The sequence below is a fragment of the Saccostrea cucullata genome, unplaced genomic scaffold, assembly GCF_032062105.1.
Source record: "Saccostrea cucullata isolate Sc308-1 unplaced genomic scaffold, CSIRO_AGI_Scuc_v1 ctg2338, whole genome shotgun sequence".
NCBI lineage: Eukaryota > Metazoa > Mollusca > Bivalvia > Ostreida > Ostreidae > Saccostrea > Saccostrea cuccullata.
The window spans coordinates 45678-63615 of NW_026923342.1; the positions used below are offsets into that span (position 1 = coordinate 45678).

The 17938-nt window shown below is 32.4% G+C and overlaps 1 protein-coding gene across 2 annotated transcripts; it reads left to right on the forward strand.

Annotated features, from left to right (window-relative positions):
• Positions 1-500: 500 nt before the first annotated feature.
• LOC134263776 (protein zer-1 homolog) lies at positions 501-16146 on the forward strand. Of its 2 annotated transcripts, XR_009991355.1 has the most exons (18): positions 501-594; positions 2670-3486; positions 3705-3857; positions 4891-4993; positions 5475-5618; positions 6174-6232; positions 6663-6725; positions 7245-7299; positions 7893-7946; positions 8096-8257; positions 8584-8674; positions 9319-9389; positions 10189-10236; positions 10500-10567; positions 10920-11108; positions 11433-11527; positions 14130-15475; positions 15518-16146. XR_009991355.1 is itself a non-coding variant. In XM_062746153.1 (17 exons), the coding sequence occupies exons 2-17, from the start codon at positions 2696-2698 to the stop codon at positions 14321-14323; spliced, it is 2340 nt and encodes a 779-aa protein (XP_062602137.1). In that variant the 5' UTR covers positions 501-594; positions 2670-2695; the 3' UTR covers positions 14324-16146. The 2 variants fall into 2 exon arrangements, 1 of the variants encoding a protein (XP_062602137.1); XM_062746153.1 differs by having other exon boundaries at positions 14130-16146.
• The last annotated feature ends 1792 nt before the right edge of the window (positions 16147-17938 follow it).

Below are 17938 nucleotides of genomic sequence, written 5' to 3' on the forward strand. Positions count from 1 at the left end.
AAATATTTCACAGGTGATTGAAAGATGGACTTAAGTGTATGTCTGTTTCATGATTCTGGGGCACGATTACCACCTATCAAATCTACTGACCATACACATCTGTGTTTTGTCTTCTTTTTCAAGAATAAGTTAACTGTATTTCTTTCAATAATAAAAATAGAAATTAAATCCATCTCTAACAGAACTTCTATGAAGCAAATTGTATATAAGGTAAAGGTGTGACAAATGAAAGTGGGAATGGGGCTAAAGAAAAAGATAAACCCCAATTTTCAATGCCTATATAATATATCATAATCAACATGTTGTCAATAGTTATTTCTGTCTCTTGTTATACCCCTAACTAATAGGGTTCAAATTTTATTCAGTACTGTATAGACGGAGTTCCTATAAATTAGTTGTAAAAAAAACAAACAAATAATTTCCTCCTTGTTTCATGATCGTCTCGCCATTACCTCTCATACCGGAAAATACATTTCCGTCACCAGGCAAGTTTGTTATTTATCCACTGCAAGTAAATTTCCGGTTATCACGAAGGAGCTGAAAGATGAACCTGACTTTTAAGCACTTTTTGCCTTAAATTACCGTTTAAATAATGTAGGTCAACTTAATATTTGGTGTATATTCCTTAGGAAAATAGCTTTTAATTTATACAGCATGGCGAAATTATATCGTCAAAATGAATTCGTAAAATTGCGCAGTGCCTGTTGTGTAATCTACAGATTATTGCATACAAGACTGTAAGAGATAGTCTAACATTTTTTAATGAAAGGCATTTCAAAGTAGATGCAAAAATAAATTTAAGAATCTGCATGAATTAAATTTTTTAAAGGAATAACTGTCTATTTTAAGTGATTGGCCTTCATGATAGTTTGTATATTAAACTTAGCTGCAGATATGTAGCTTTATAGTTTTTTTATATATTTGTCTTTGACCATTACGCTACAGATCCTGTAATGCAAAAGAGGTGCAATTTTCAGCGCCATATTTTTGCGCACTTTTGGGGAGAATTTCTCCACTTTTCAACATCGGTCAATTCCATACAACGTCGATTTACCCAAATGGAACCCAAATGGACCCAAAAGGAAATCAAATGGATCCAAATGGAACATTAAATATGTATATTAATTATTTAAAATAATGAAATGAATTCATTAATGATGTACTTCCAACATTGTATTTTGATATACGAATTATTTTTTTAGTTTTCTATATATCGGCAAAATTCGTTTAATGAATCAGCTGATTCCATTTATTAAATTTTGAAAAATCTCCCAAGCTTTTATAGTATAGTCTCTACAAGTGATAAACTCACTTGATTAAAATTATTTGTTAGATTGTTGTAAATTCACTTCAAGCCAGTTTGACTGTAAAGACAGCTATAAATGGTTGGGAGGTGGATAAAATATACATATTGCTACAGAATGTGTCTAGAATTAGGGAGTAAAAGGTAGTTGATTGACCAATGCTAAAAAGAGGAGAAATTCTCCCCAAAAATGCGCAAAAATTATTGTGTCGTAAATTGCACCTTTTTTGCAGCATCAGAGGTTTAAATGAATAGCAAACAGCCATAAAAAATAAACATTATGGATATAAACCAAATAAATAAAACCATAACGACTTAAAGGGATCTGCAGCTATATTAAACTCTGAAGGCGTCCATGGATAAAATTATCAGGCAAGCCAATAGCTTATCATCATCATAAAACCAGAGAATTTGACTGCTTTCACTTCAGGTGCCTGTGCTTATTCCTTACATTTAAATTATTTTAAATTCAATTGCTTGATCCTAGCCTAGCCCAATTTCCTTTTTTTTCCCTGGCCCCTTCATGATTATTTTTAACCACCCCCTTTTCGCAAACCAGTAACTTAATGAAGAAATCATTGAAAAGATTTATTACTATTTTGTAGTTTTATCTCGGACAAAGATATTTAAATGTTAAATGTTTATAATCATAGGTCTATTTGCCATTGTTGCATGGAGTGCTGAGATGGAATTCTGGATTCACACAAAAATTTGCTCAACAGATACCTTGTAATTTGTATGCCACTTTCAGATTTCAGTGTAACACATTAGTTAATATAGCATTGGACATTTTCGTATAAATACAAGTGTTAGACATGTATATGAGAACACTCTCGATTGACTTCAAATTAACTTGACTGCTGGTTGCATTTCTATATCCAACAGATGACAAATTATATACATTGTATCCTTCAACACATTCAACATGGCTAAACCTTGAATTATTTTTATAATATTTGGAGGCACATATGCTAAATGCTTGTCTGTTGATGGTCCTTGAGAAAATTAATAACTTACATGTATTTGTGTGTAACTTTGTTTTGACTGTCAACAGAAATATATTAAATTTGGCATTATTAGGTTGAGCTAAAATTAAATATCGCTAAAAATTAATTGCGTTTTATTTGTGATAGCTTATTTAATGTGCATTTCAAAATTGCTAAAATAACATCTCACTAAAAATAAATTAACAGTTTTTAAGGACAAATCACTAAATTTGCGTCTCACTAAAATTTCCACTGACATGTTTCAAAGATGTAGTTACAGTTCATCTCCGAGTTTGTAGCATATACTGTAGAAATTACACTTTTTTAAAATTAATAATGCATGTACAGGAACCTGAACTTTAGTTTGTTTCATTTTTCAGACCAAGTTTTTATATTGACTGTAAAAATGGCTTGTTCTTGGCCAGACAACAATCCAGAATGTTTAGAAGATCTGTGTATGAAAGTAGTTGTGAAAAATATTGATTCTTTTGCTGACAAACTAACTAATGGCTATAAACTGAAGGAAGGCATCTCCTTGCAGCACCCCAGCTTGTGTGACAAATTATTCCAGTCTATGTATGAAGAATACCCCGATGATTTAGCATGGCTGTCAATTTTTAATGACACATCTTTTACGAGACTAAACAGAGTGGACTTGTCGTGGCGTTCAATTGATGCAGAAACATTGTCTTTTGCATGTGGACACCCTATCCGAGAATTAAACCTGTCTCATTGCAATCTGGACGAAGGTCATGTAAGAGTTATCAATAAACTTGGGGGAACCCTTTTATCACTGATCATTGGTGATGCTTACAGTCTCATTCAGAATTTGATTGGTTATTTGTATTTAATGGACATGAGTGAATTGGACTCAGAACCTGACTGCAATGATGGGAACAAATTCTGCCTAGATTACATCTTCAAATGTCCAAACCTTAGAAAATTAGTATTACGGGATGCTTTATTTGAAGGCGACGACAACAAAACTGACCCAAGTAGTGGACACAGTGTACTGGCGGCCATTTTGTGTCCCTTAAAAAATTTGACCTATTTAGATTTATCATCATGTGTCATTGACCTTGAATTAATGGACTGTCTCGAAGAACTGGAAAATTTACTCTCCCTCGACTTAAGTTGCATAAGCATCAATGATTTGCAGGAGGCTTTAAAAAATATTTGCAAAGCCAAGAAATTGAGGTAAGCTAATTATTTTCATTAAAACCATGTACTATCTAATTTAATTTTTTGATTTTTTTTTCTTCATTGGTATACTATACATTCAAAAAATTTTATATACATACCTATATAATTATATATTTTAAATAATTTAACATTCAAGCTGTGTATATCTAAAATGTTGTTTTTTATTTGCTATCTTATCAGTGTAGAAATTTATTTTTTTTTTATTTCTGTAGACACCTAGACTTATCAGGAACAGAGGAGAATCCATGTTTCCATAACAACCCTGAAGAATGCATGGAGTACATCGTGGAAAACTTACCAAAACTAACCTCTTTGGATATTTCAGGAACAAATTTGGCGAGTTTCAGAATGCAAGCAGAAAAGAGGTAAAAGTAAAAAAGAATTGAAAAATGTTCAAGAACACAGATTTAGTTAAGAAAGGACAAGATAGGGTAAGAAGGATATGTGCAAAAATCTCAGATAGGCAAGACTGCATGTGCTCTATTTTTTCCGAAGAGAAAAGTATCTCAAGTAAGATGATATTCCACAAGAATTGAGGAAATTAGGGCTGGGACGATACAACTTTTTCTACATTGATACATTTATCACGATATTTGAGCCACAATGCGATATGTATCACGATATGTTTAATTGCTTATAAAATCTTTTGTTGCATTGAAATAAACAAATTATTTCTTTGCAAATGACAATAATTTATTCAAAACAGTTGTTTATATGTTGTAAAACAAAAATATTTTACTCAAGTGGTGTTAATTATTATTTATTTCATTTCTATATTTATATTTAACTTATTTATTTTATATATTAAACCCCTGGCCAAATGTTAAATAAACAAAGAAAAACAGAAGTAAGATTTTTTTGGGCGATATTTCGATATTTGTTCAAATGTATCGATATGTGTATCGTCCTCACATACATCACGATATATCAATATATTGATATATCGTCCCAGCCTTAGAGGAAATTTGGGAAAATATCCTAATTCTGCACCTTCTTGTGACCTCTATGTAACCTTTGAATCCAAATTATTGCTGGTTTTAAAGCAAGCATCAGTTTAAGTTCTTTAACTATAAACTTTCACAATTTATACCAGTGTTCTGATTTTTACATCAAATAGGGGGCCAGATTCGGCCATTACCTCTCCTTGTCCTTTCTATGCAATTATGGCTATGAGCACAACTTGGCTCAGAAAGTCATGCTTAGCCACCTTGCCATTTACAATATATATTTCAAGTTACTTGATATGCATGGAAGTACATGTATACCTTTTGTTTTATCAATGATAAACATTGCACACAACATGTTCTACTATCATGTTAAATTCATGAAATCGTACATGCCCATTTAGAATAGAGATTTTATTATAGGTATACATTTAATCTTTTTATTTTCATACAGAGATTGTTGCATCCCAGGACTTGAAGGGAAAGAATTGGAATTTCTGGGCCTGCTGGACTGTCCTGATAGTCCATGTGAACGTGCAAATATACCTGCTAAAAGGGTAATATATACCAGCTAAAAGGGTAATATATACCAGCAAAAGGGTAATACATGTACTGTATACCGGATTATTTTTGCTGTGTCTTATTTTCGCTTTTTTTTCCACCTGCAAAAGATTTTGTTCCATTTAAAATTGGCCCAGACACAGTTTTGTTTAAGATTTAATGCCATTTTCTTACTATTATTTCACCCAGCTTTAAAATCACCCAATTGCGAGGAGGGCGAAAGGGCGAAAATAAAATGGGGGCAAAAATTTTCCTATATACAGTATACTCCAGTTGAAAGGGGTAATATATACCAACAGAAAGAGTAATATATACCAGCAAAAAAGGTTAAATATAGGGGAAAAAACCTAGAAATTAAGGTCCTTGCTTTTATTAAACAATGAACAATTCAAATTTGAGTAATTTGTTGAAATGTTGGGGTATAGAACTGAGTGATTAATGACTAATTTAAAAGTAATTGTTGCGTTGAAATTTCAGGTGACCGGTAGCCACACAGAAGAACAGATTTTGCTAGCCCTGCGACTTTATAAAGACAAGGAACATCTTCTCACTTCAGCCCTGAATCATCTTTTCCAAATGCTTCGTTATGAAGAAGTGCATGATCAGTGCCAGGCATTAGAGGTAGGATCACTAATTATATTTAGTCATTAAGGGGATCTCTGGTTGATCTCTGTTGTTACTTTTCACATCTCCAGAAATGGCTGGGGCATTCACTGTACATAATTATCTAGCTCTAGTGTAGTTTATATAGCACTGATTGATATTAACTGTAAATGTATTTTATTTGGTGTGTATGATATTTGGCGGAAATTGATATTTTAGGAAGTTGTTGGAGATTTGAATAAGTGCCTTTTGAATGTGTTTTATATGAATATATGTAAAAAAGACACTAAGAAATGTACTTCATTTAGCGGAAGATGCTCTCTGCGAAAGGAGCTAAATATAATACACAGCCAAATGTTATATGTCTATGGTAGTTCATTCTTTGACTTTTCTCTGCTAATGTCCCAGAACAGTGTCATTAATTTTAAACAGAGAGAAGCATTTAATACATGTCCCCTCGGTAAGCAATATGCATCAATCAAAACTAATTGGGAAAATTGTCTGAGGCATGTCTAGTTGTGAAGATATTGTTTGATTAAAGCAATTAAAAGCATTTTTCTTGTTTCATTTTAGTCCACTGTGGCCGGGATGAAGCATAACTGGAAGAATAAGCAGGTTCAGATTTCTGGAAGGTCAGTTCATGTTTAATTTAGATACTGTGTAGAAGTGACTCTCAGTCAATCAAACTTTAATCTCTTGACTAGCCCAGTGGTTCTTGAGAAAAAGAATTTTAAATGTCAATAATTTATCACTAATTCATAAGCATCTCCCTTTGGAAGAAGGCATGGCCATTTGTTTGAACAAACTTGAATCCCCTTTACCAAAAGATACTTTCAGCAAGATAGGTTGAAATTGGCCTAGTGGTTCCCTTTTAAGAAAAAAATATGAAAAGTTAATAGACAGACAGAAACCAGTAAGAATGTGATCAGAAAAACTTACCTGAGCCTTTGGTTCATATGAACTAAAATATTGTACATGTATCAGTTAAAGGTAATGTTGTATGTTGTTTCAAGACCCTATTAAAATTTGTCAATGTTTAATGTAGATTGATTTTGTTTACAGTGCTGCCCTATTCTATATACTCAAAGGAGTGAACAGAGAAAAGGTCACACAGCTTCAGAGAAGGTAAAATAAAGCCAGGATATAGTCATGTACAATTGATACTGTGTTATCTACAGTTAACACTGTGGGCTTCAGAAATTGGGGAATCTTAGTAGATTTGTCAGTGAGAAATTTATATATACATGTACAATAATTAATTTCAAATGGTTGGTTAACATTTAAACATTATAAACACCATACAGAATATATACGTGTACATGTGCAGAGGTAACTTAAGAAGCAATGATATACTGTAAACCAACTATTAATCATGTCATCTTTTATTTGCAAAATGTTAGTTTGAAATCAATCCGTGACAATTAATTTTCACGACTGAGGAAACATTTCTCTACAAATACTAAGCAAAATGATTGGTTTGTGTCGATTTTTATTTGTGAGTTAAAGTAGGTTGCGGAACTTGTGGATATATTTTGCACACGAATACAAATCAAGTAGATGGACAATTTTTTGATACATTGAATAACACTTAGTTCTGCTGTTTGCGGGGTGACTATGTACAAAGAGAGTATTTTGTCATTTCAGGAGAGTTATTTGGACTTTGTTGGATGCTATGGAAGAACATAGATTGGATAAAACAGTAAGTTTTATTGTTCTCCTACAAGTATACAGTATACAGCAAAACTCAGTTATAACAAAGTTGCTGGGACCTATGAAATTACTTCGCTATATCTGTAATTCGTTATAATCGTATAATAAATTCATTAAATTTATATAGCTGGGAATCCAAATTAACTTTGCTATATCCGTGAATTTGCAATATCCGTATTCGTACTAAACCAGTTTTACTGTACAAGGAAATTTTTTCCCCGTTTTATTTTTATCCCTTTCGGCCTACCCTCATTTGGGCGATTTTATAAGGGGGCGAATTCAAAGAAAACAGTATAATTTCTTAAACAAAACTATTACTGGGCAAATTTAAAATGGGGCAAAATTGTTTGCAAGTTTGAAAGGGCAAAAATAACACAGGGCGAAAATAACTCTGTTTACAGTAAGTCTTGGCGAACATCTTTATGCTCCTTATATACCTCAGACACGACACCAGGTAAAATGTATCTTGTGATAAATCTTAATAAATAAATATTTCTGGGAGGCAGGGAGGGAATTTTGAATGCTTATGCATGTATGTACTGGACTTATTTTTAATGTTTATTATTTTTTTCTCTTTTAAAGGTGCTGAGAAATGTACTGCTGAATTTCTGTAGCATGAACCTCCCAGACAACATGGTATGTTTACTTATTAATATTTGGAAACAGTGACAACTATATTCTAGACTATTCTAGAGAGAAGTTATTTCCCTTTAAGTATATTCACCTCTGATAATACATCACTTCGTTGACTGTTAAATCCTTGGCCCCATTGTTTTTAATTCCAGACCTTCTGTCATCGGCGTATGACCAAGAATCTGATGGAGGTCGTCGCTTCAGATTCACAGGAGGAGTTCATTCAGAGACTGGGGATAATCCTGTTGAACTGTATCGCCTGCCAGGTGGACGGCGAAGAAAAACTGACATTCGGGGAGCTGGGGGCTATTGAGGTTTGAAAAAAGAGTTATATCTTGTCTGCAACAGAAAATAATGTATTAGCATCTTTCATCAAAGCATAGAGTGGATTGTTTCATTGTTTTTGGTCATACTGTCCTTTCAGAACTTTTTAAATCAATATAAAGAAAAAAAAAAGAGAAGCTTCTTACACACAAGAATCAATAACATTTTTTTTACAAAGTCATTGCAAAAGTTTTGTATTTTGATGAAATTCAATATTTTCTTGTGTTTTAGAAGTGAAAAATGCTTCATTATGAACATGATAATGATAAAGTAATGTTCAGAAGATAATGGCTAATTGTTTTCTACTTACACTTAGGCCATGCTGAAAATTATAAAAAGAAAACTGGCACTGGAGCAGTGTGATGAAAATATGGAAGTGGCCTGGAGCATGATGTGGAACATCACAGGTGAGTGTATTGTATTGTATAAGTATTGATACTGGATCATGAAATGCATGTAGGCATGAAAAATAATGAGAGAAATGGGAAGATTTCATTGAGAACAGAAGCATATACATGTATTAAGATTTTGTCTCGCTTGGCAAGGCACTTTAATAATTCTTTTTTAGATACTCAAGTTCCAATATTTGATAGTCAGTGTTAATATTACTAATGAATAAACATGAAATCCTTGTTATACACCGTAAAACACAATGGCACATAGTTTGAATTTTTTGCCACCATTCAAAGAAGGGAGAGCATATTGCTTTGCTGCTGAACATCGGTTGTGTGTAAAAGTACAAAACTACTGTTGTTCACAGGTTGTATTGTTTACCAAAACATGAAATGTATGTAGGCATGAAAAATATTAAGAGAAATGGGAAGATTTCATTTTCAACAGAAGCATATATTAAGATTTTGTCTCACTTGGTAAGGCACTTTAATCATTCTTTTTTAGATACTCAAGTTCCAATATTAGATAGTCAGTGTTAATATTACAAATAAGTAAACATGAAATCCTTGTTATTAAATACAATGGCACATAGTTTGAATTTTTCAAAAAAAGTTTTTTTTAGAGACTTACAATAATTTAGAAGTCTTTTTTTTAACAGATGAGACAGCTGAAAATTGTCGGCGATTTATAGACAATGATGGTCTAGATTTATTCAAAAAATGTTTACAGGTAAGAGAATTGCATCTTCGCTAGCAAAGGGTTTTTGGAATAGTTATGCCCCATAAACCCTTGGCAAAAAAGCCAATTATTTGTCACGTGTTTCCATTCATTTTCTTCACAGATTGCGTCATCTGAAATGAAATTTGGTAGATCACTAAACTTTATCAGACATATCTAGATAATCATTTGTCTTGATTAGCGATTGCGCCATTTTTCACGAATTGTGGTTATTGCCCTTTAATACTTAAAAAAAAATCAATCATTAAACGCGAGAATTAAATTTTCTTCACAGAGGTTGCACATACTGAAACGTAATTTGGTATGCAGATTTATCAGATGAATATCTAGGTCAAAAAAGATTAAATCTAATTTTTTTCAGAGATTATGCCCCTAAGAAGCAATAATAAAGTTGGGAGTTTATTATTTATGGTACAAACACCTCTTGTTCAAATAGGTTTTTTTAATCACATATTTAGAAGATTTTTTGACACAGCTATGAGACAGCTGAAAATTGCAGGAGATTTATAGACAATGATGGTCTAGATTTATTCAAAAAATGTTTACAGGTAAGAGAATTGATGACTTGACTCATTCTTTCAAAGATTTTTTATACGCCCATCTTAAGATGGAATGTATTTTCAATGAGTGTATCATGTGCTATGGTGGTGTACTTTCTTTCATGAGTGATTATTAGATTAAATTCCCTATCATCTTAAATATAGCATTACAACAAAATAGTGTTTTTCAGTTTTTCTACCAACGTACATGTAATCTTGATAATTTTTAAATTTAAAATATTTTTTTGCAGAAATTTCCCAACAATGAAGAACTTCTCAGAAACATGATGGGTCTAATGGTAAGATAAAGTATACAAACTGTTGAAGGTTTATATAATTATGCTCCGATAATTTATTTTTTTCATTGGTTTCCAGTATAATCATCATGATTGACTACTAGTATGTTGTTTTTGTGATTTTCTGTTTGGTCTTTGTAATTTTTTCTTGACATGATAATCTGATAATATAAGAAATTATTTATACAATCAGTGTCAGTCATTTATAAAGAAATACAACATATGAAAAGAGGTGACCAAAGAATTTTATTGCTTGATCTTTTCAGGGAAATATAGCTGAAGTTAAGGAACTTAGAAAGCAACTGATGAGAGGAGATTTCTTGATCACTTTCTGGTAAGTCTTCTTTAATTAGATCAGTTTTATCAAACAAACAAAATATACTTTTAAAAAGGACATGTACTTAAAATTTCAAAATTTGAGAAAGAAAAAGTAAGAAAGGAAAATTCATATATCAAAGATAAACATAAATGATGTGAAAGTAAATGGAAAACCTTGCTGCAATACAGTAAAACTTGGTTATAACTAAGTCACTGGGACTATTAAATTACTTTGCTATATCCATAATTTGTTATATCCTTATAGGGAATTCTTAAAATTCATATAGCTTGGGATCCAAGATAACATCGCTTTATCTGTGAATTCACAATATCTGTGTTTGTACTAAACAAGTTTTACTGATTTCTAGCGAGTTAATGGAGTCGGAGAAGGATGGAATAGAAGTGAGCTACAATGCTGTAGGAATATTCTCCCACATCATGGCAGACGGCAAGGAAGCCTGGACGGTCATGGACCCTACCAGGGATCAAGTCATAATGAGGATGTTCAAAGCCATAGAAAGATGGCCATTGGACAGCAAGAGGAATATAAACTATAGGTAAAATCCTCCATGTCATGATGTTGTGGATAATTATATAGATAATTTGTCTTCTTTCTGTCCAAATATATACATATAAACTTTGCTTTTTGAACACCCATATATTGTATACTGGAAAAATTTAAGATAAAAAGTGCAAAAAATATTCAGAAAACATGGCTTTAACTGCAAAATAACTTTGACAAATCATCAAGTTTGAGTTAACAAGGTTTGACTGTATTTGATACAAATAACTAAGGAGCAAGCGTCTGTGGTATAGTTGGTGTGGTATAGGAATTCTTATTTTTTATTCATCTTGAATGTAAATCTGTATTTTTCTTACAGGTCCTTTGGCCCAATACTAAATCTTCTGAAGTCCAGTACCCCCGCAGCTCAGTACTGGGCTGTATGGGCACTATGCAACCTAACCAGGGTTTATCGTGAGTATTCCTTGAAATCTGAAGCCAAGAAGCTTTCACATGTTTCCTAGATTTTTGGCTCTTGAAAATGAGATTTTAAATAAAAACTCTTGAAAGGGAACATGACTTTTCATTTAGACAGATTTATAAATAAACCCTGTATTAAAAGATATCCTGTGTCAAGTTTGGTCAAAATCAGCTCAGTGGTTCTGCAGAATTTTTAGCTCTTCTGAGCCAAAGGCTCAAAGAGCTAATGCTATGGCCATTTGTGTGGTGTGAGTAAACTTTTTAGAATATGGGCCATAGCTCAAGAACCCCTTGGCCAATCAGTACCAAATTTGTCACAGGGTATCCTTGGCCCAAGAGCTACCATTTATACTAAAATAAGGGTTGGGACCCTTAAACAAGGGGAGATAATTAGGAAAACAAAACCAAAAGTACTGATTGCTAAAAAATCTTCTTCTCCATAACCACCAGGCAGATTTTCACCAAACTTACTTACAAGGATCAGGATATATCGAAGATAAAAATTTGCACGGGGAATTACCCTGGGGCAAAGGGCGTGGTCTCAAGGTCACTTCAAAGTTGACCTAAATTTACAATTAATAAAAACGTGTATATTTTGCTTACTATAAGGACTAGGATCATCAATTCTTGTAAGTTGATGCATCTTACGACTTCGCATCATGTTAACTCAAAAGTAGGTCACGGTGACCTATTTTTTAAATTTTGCGGGGATTTGTTTTCAAATTGATTTGAAGGCATATTTTGGACACTTTAAGGCCTATGATCATCAAACTTTGTCAGTTGATGCACCTTGGGTCCTCGAACAATGTCAACTTAAAAGTAGGTCACCATGAACAATGTCAACTTAAAAGTAGGTCACCATGACCTACTTTTTGAACTTTATGACTTATCCTTTTGAAAACATTAAATCCCATAATTTCAGACACTGGGAGGTTTAGAATCATCAAATCTTGTACTTTGATGCATCTTGGGACCTTCAAACATATTTATGAAAAAGTAGGTCACTGTTACCTACTTTTTGAATTTCGCCGACATTTGTTTTCAAATTGTTTAAAACGCATATTTTGATTACCTTAAGACTTACGATCATCAAACTTGGTCAGCAGATGCATCTTGGGTCTTTGAAAAATGTCGACCAAAATGTAGGTCACGATGACCTATTTTCGACATTTTATGGCTATATTTAAGTATCTTAGGTATTTATTAGCTTAGAATCATCAAACTTTGTGAGTCCATGCATATTTGGTTTTCAGAGAGTGACGACCTAAAAGTAGGTCACGGTGACCTACTTTGGACATTTTATGGCTTAATTTAAGTATCTCCTGTACTTATTGGCTTAGAATCATCAAACTTTGTGAGTTGATGCATCTTGGGTTTTCGGAGAGTGACGACCAAAAAGTAGGTCATGGTGACCTACTTTTGACATTTTGTGACTATAATTAAGTATATATGGAACTTATTGACCTAAAATCATCAAACTTTGTCAGTTGATGCATCTTGGGTTTTCGGAGATCGTCGACCAAAAAGTAGGTCACAGTGACCTACTTTTGACATTTTATGGCTATATTTAAGTATCTCAGGCACTTATTGGCTAAGAATCATCAAACTTTGTCAGTTGAGGCATCTTGGGTTTTCGGAGAATGTCGACCAAAAAATAGGTCACAGTGACCTACTTTTGAATATCTCAGGTAAGTATAAGCTTAGAATCATCAAACTTTGTCAGTTTAGGCACCTTGGGTTTTCGGAGAACGTCAACCAAAAAGTAGGTCACTGTGACCTACTTTTGACATTTTATGGCTATATTTAATTATATCTGGTACTTATTGGCTCGGAATTATCAAACTTTGTCAGTTGAGGCATCTTAGGGATTCATTGAATGTCCAACAAGAAGTAGGTCACGATGACCTAATTTTGAATATCTCAGGTACTTATTGGCTTAGAATCATCAAATTTTGTCAATTTAGGCATTATTATGGGTTTTTGAATAACTTCGACCAAAAAGTAGGTCACCGTGACCTACTTTTGACATTTGATGGCTATATTTAATTATCTCTGGTACTAATTGGCTTAGAATCGTCAAACTTTGTCAGATGATGCATCTTGGGTTTTCAGAGAATGTTGACCAAAAAGTAGGTCATGATGACCTACTTTTGAATATCTCAGGTACTTATTTAATTAGAATCATCAGTCTTTGTCAATTAATGTATCTTGAGTCCTCAGAAAATTTCAATCAAAAGGTAGGTCACTGTGACCTACTTATGGCATTTTATAATAATATTATAATATCTTCAGTCTTAACTGGCTAAATATTATCAAACTTTGTAAGTTGATGCATTTTGGGTCTTATGATTCTAATAGAGTTGGAGGCTTCTAATAGAAGTTATTGATTGTACAATTCATCAGAAGAGCGATTCAAGGCCCTTGGGCCTCTTGTTTTTTTAAAAAGGAGGTGGACAGGCATTGATCAGAAAAGCTCCATCATTTTGCTTGTTGATTAGTTTTCTGATTTATTTTAGTGTTAGATTTTTTAAAATTACTTCAGTGTGCATTTTTCAGTCTGTAAATAGAGGACTTACTGTATTTCTCTCTATGACAGCGGAAAGATACTGCCGATTGCTGAAAAGTGAAGGAGGCTTAGAAATGTTAGAGTCTCTAGAAGCCAATCCAAGTGCATTGTGTGAGGTAAAGAAATTAGCGCACACTGTGATAGAACAAGTCTTGGCTGGTCTTCAAATTTTTAAGAAGAATTCCCAAGAAGAGAATCAAATGGAGGAAAGTTCTGATGACTAAAGATGTCATTTTTTTTTTATTCACTTTAAAATATTTTTTGTCATTTGCTTGGCATTTAGCTTTTTCCAGTTTCATTTCTTTAAGCATGTGAAAAATGGCTTTCTTCTATGTCTTTCATGAAAATTTTGTACAATGTATTGTATGTGTATTTATATTGAAGTGTATTTAAAACTTATAAGAAAAGTGAAAATTGAAACTTTGTAATGTTTCATAAATTAAGCACATCAGAGATTGTGCCAAACCCTACTCATTAGTACCTTAATTAGTTGCCTGATTATAAAGAATGCATACATTTTCATTAGGGCCCCGCAAGGATTTGCGGGTGCCCTATAGTAATCACTCTGTCCGTCCGTCTGTCTGTCTGTCCGTCTGTCCATCTTCCATCCACAAATTTTCTGTTTTTTTTTCTAATAACTTTTTTTATGGTTGCCCAATCAAGTTCAAATTTGGTATGGTAGTTCAGTAGGCAGAAATACATATTTTGATGCTAAGTTTGGTTCTCTATGTCTTCTGGTTTGGAGCTGGGGTGGTGGGGTAGATTCCTTAACTATGCATAAGAATGAATGGGCAACTTTTTTTATGGTTGCCCAATCAAGTACAAATTTGGTATGGTAGTTCAGTAGGCAGAAATACATATTTTGATGCTAAGTTTGGTTCTCTATGTCCCCTGGTTTGGAGCTGGGGTGGTGGGGTAGATTCCTTAACTTTATATATGAAAGCATTGGCAAAGAGAGATAACTGCTGAAGATGTTCCCATTGTAAACTGAATGCTGCTATGAGTCCCTTGGGATTAATTAGCTTTCCTCCTGAAGAAAATCCAGAGCATTATCTTTATCTGTCAAATTGAGATGAATTACCACCTCTGTCTAAATGAAGTTTGTTTTGAAGTTAAGTCAATTTGGAATGCTATGAACACTCTGAAATGTGGATTTAAATATAAATTTTTATAATTTATTTTTGTTTAATAGTTATGATTTCATTAAATTCTAATAACAAGAAATAGATTAAAGAAGATTTTTTGATTTACTTTTTCATCACTTTATGTTAATTCAAGAATATTATTAATTTTTAGGGTAGTTGTATAAAAACCCCATTCTATCATTAATACTGAAAAAGTTCTTATTGTAACTTTAGAAGAAAATGATGAGAGAGGTACAATTAATCCTTTGGGATTAATTATCTAGCCTGCTGCAGAAAATTTAGTAGGCTTTTCTTTATCTGTCACTTTAAGATTAATGAAAACCTTTGTCTGCAACTGCTGTTTGTTTGAAGTTAAGGTCAAGCCTTCATGATATTTGCATTCATTGAAGGCTGGCATTTTATATAACACAAGCTTCATAATTGTTTAAATATACATTCAATGTTAAGTTGTTCTTTACTGCCTAATGTAAATACAAGGGTATTATTTTCAGGTTTTTGAATATTCAGGAATTATCTTGAAATTTTAAGAATACAGTTGCTGTTGCTGTTGCTTATTCTTCGTACATTTTTTAATCATTCCATAAGCTGCACCCTATTAATTCTACCCCATGGCGGGGCCCTTGCTGACTGGTCAGTTTTCTAGTTATAATGAATACTTTTGGTCCTTTTATGGTTTCTTATACATGTATAGCTATTATTTAATTTAAGCAGTGTGCAAGAAATGCATGTTTACTTAACTAATCTCAAAACATTTTACTATTTTGATTCAGGAGGTTTTATAAAAATATATTTTTGGTGTGAAAGTCCAAGGGAATTTATAAATGTTGGTGTTTTTCTCTTCACCATCCCAAATCAGGAATATTTGTTGTCCTCAATGTGCATTATAAGAATGAGAAAAAGATTCATATTGATAAAAATGACTGTCATTTATTGTTCAAGAATTATGCTTTATCAAGGTAACATTTTCTAAATTTTATGTTTTTGAAGTGGAAGGGAGGGCATTTGATCATATCTATGTTCATATTGCAACAATAATTTGACATTATTGATCACCTTACTTATTCTTTGAAACTTGTTTTAATTTTACATTATTATATATAAAATTCCTTACAGAGATTTATGTACATGTATTGGTGTTATTCTTGTAGAACTAAATTAGCCCTTGTATTTTTTTTTTCAGTAGTATGTAAATCTTTTCATACCCCCACCCCCCTTTCTAGAGAATGTGAACTGAGTTAATTCCAAAATAAAAGTAATATTCTTTTTTTATGGTAATTATCCATAAATCATGATATGAATAACTGTTATAATACAGGTATTAAAACACATGTAACTTGAAATAATTGTGAAACTTTCTCATGCGAGACCACTCATATCAAGGTGATTAATGCAAAGTTACCTGAAATTAGTTTGTAAGAGTTTGCAAATTCTCTTAGTGCAAGAAATTTATGCATTTCCAATGTTTTTATCACCTCAAGTGCTATTTGAGATTGAAAAAGAATTATTCTGTTATTATTTTTTCTTATTTTGTTAATTTTCTTTGCCATTTAAAACAGTATTAGATACAACTGTGTGATTATTTGGATGTTAATGCAACAACTTGTTTGCATTTCATTGGTAAATATGAAAAACAATGTACACTCACGGAGCTTTGTAATGGTGGAATGTAATCTCATGTTCATAACCAACAACTGACAAGATGTCACTGTACAAGTAGTTTGATATATATGCATCATATCATAAAAATTTGATGTGTACTATTTCTATTTTGATACACAATTATGGTTAAAGATTTCATGTTCATAACAAACAACTGACAAGATGTCAGTTTACAACTAGTTTGATATATATGCATCATATTATCAAAATTTGATGTGTACTACATGTATTTCTATTTTGATACACAATTATGGTTAAAAATTTCAGACACATTTGTACATAGAAAGTATTTGTCTCAAGGGTAGAGTGCTGATAATATGATAACAAATTGTTTATTAATGTACACTGTATGTAGTACATTTCTTGCTGATAATATCGTAACAAATTGTATATCAAATAAATGTACACTTTATGTAGTACATTTCTTTTTCTTTTTTTTCTATCAATTAATTGATAGTTTATTCTTTACTGTATATTTATGTGACTAATATGTTTTCTGGTAAAATTTATTCAGTTTTTATTTTGTATTTATAATATTTCCAAAGAATTTAACAAGAAGTGCTTTTTTTGGTTGTTTTTGTTTTTATCTGTTTTATTTAAAAATATGATATGGAGCTGCATTATCCAGGGGAGTTTAGTCATTTTAAGGACTTAAATTCACTAAATGGGAATGGACCTGCTCCAAAAACCATAATTTTGTGACTCATTCAGAGAATGTACTTTCATTTTCTGCATCTGCTGCAAGTCTGGTAGCATACATGCATCTCTGTGCAAGTTTGCTCCAAGTATAGAGCGGAGCTACTTGGGAGTGGAGCTGCATAAAAAAAAAATCTGGTCAATCATCATGAAAGATTATGGTCCTATCCTATCCCATGGCCTTCGTCAAACATAGTCTGCAACATCCAAGAATGCTTCCATTCTAATGCTCTATTGCTTATAAATGGTCTGATGCCAATATCCTGGAAATATTTTTGACATCAAATTGTATGTAAAGGTGTATCTTTTGCTGTGGCACATCAATTCCTGGAAGCAATG

Bases quoted from the DNA above. Each gene is read 5' to 3' on its own strand.
- LOC134263776 (XM_062746153.1), top strand. From the start codon at position 2,696: ATGGCTTGTTCTTGGCCAGACAACAATCCAGAATGTTTAGAAGATCTG. The intron at 3,487-3,704 runs GTAAGCTAATTA...TTATTTCTGTAG, and splicing joins TGCAAAGCCAAGAAATTGAG to ACACCTAGACTTATCAGGAA. The intron at 10,237-10,499 runs GTAAGATAAAGT...TGATCTTTTCAG, and splicing joins GAAACATGATGGGTCTAATG to GGAAATATAGCTGAAGTTAA.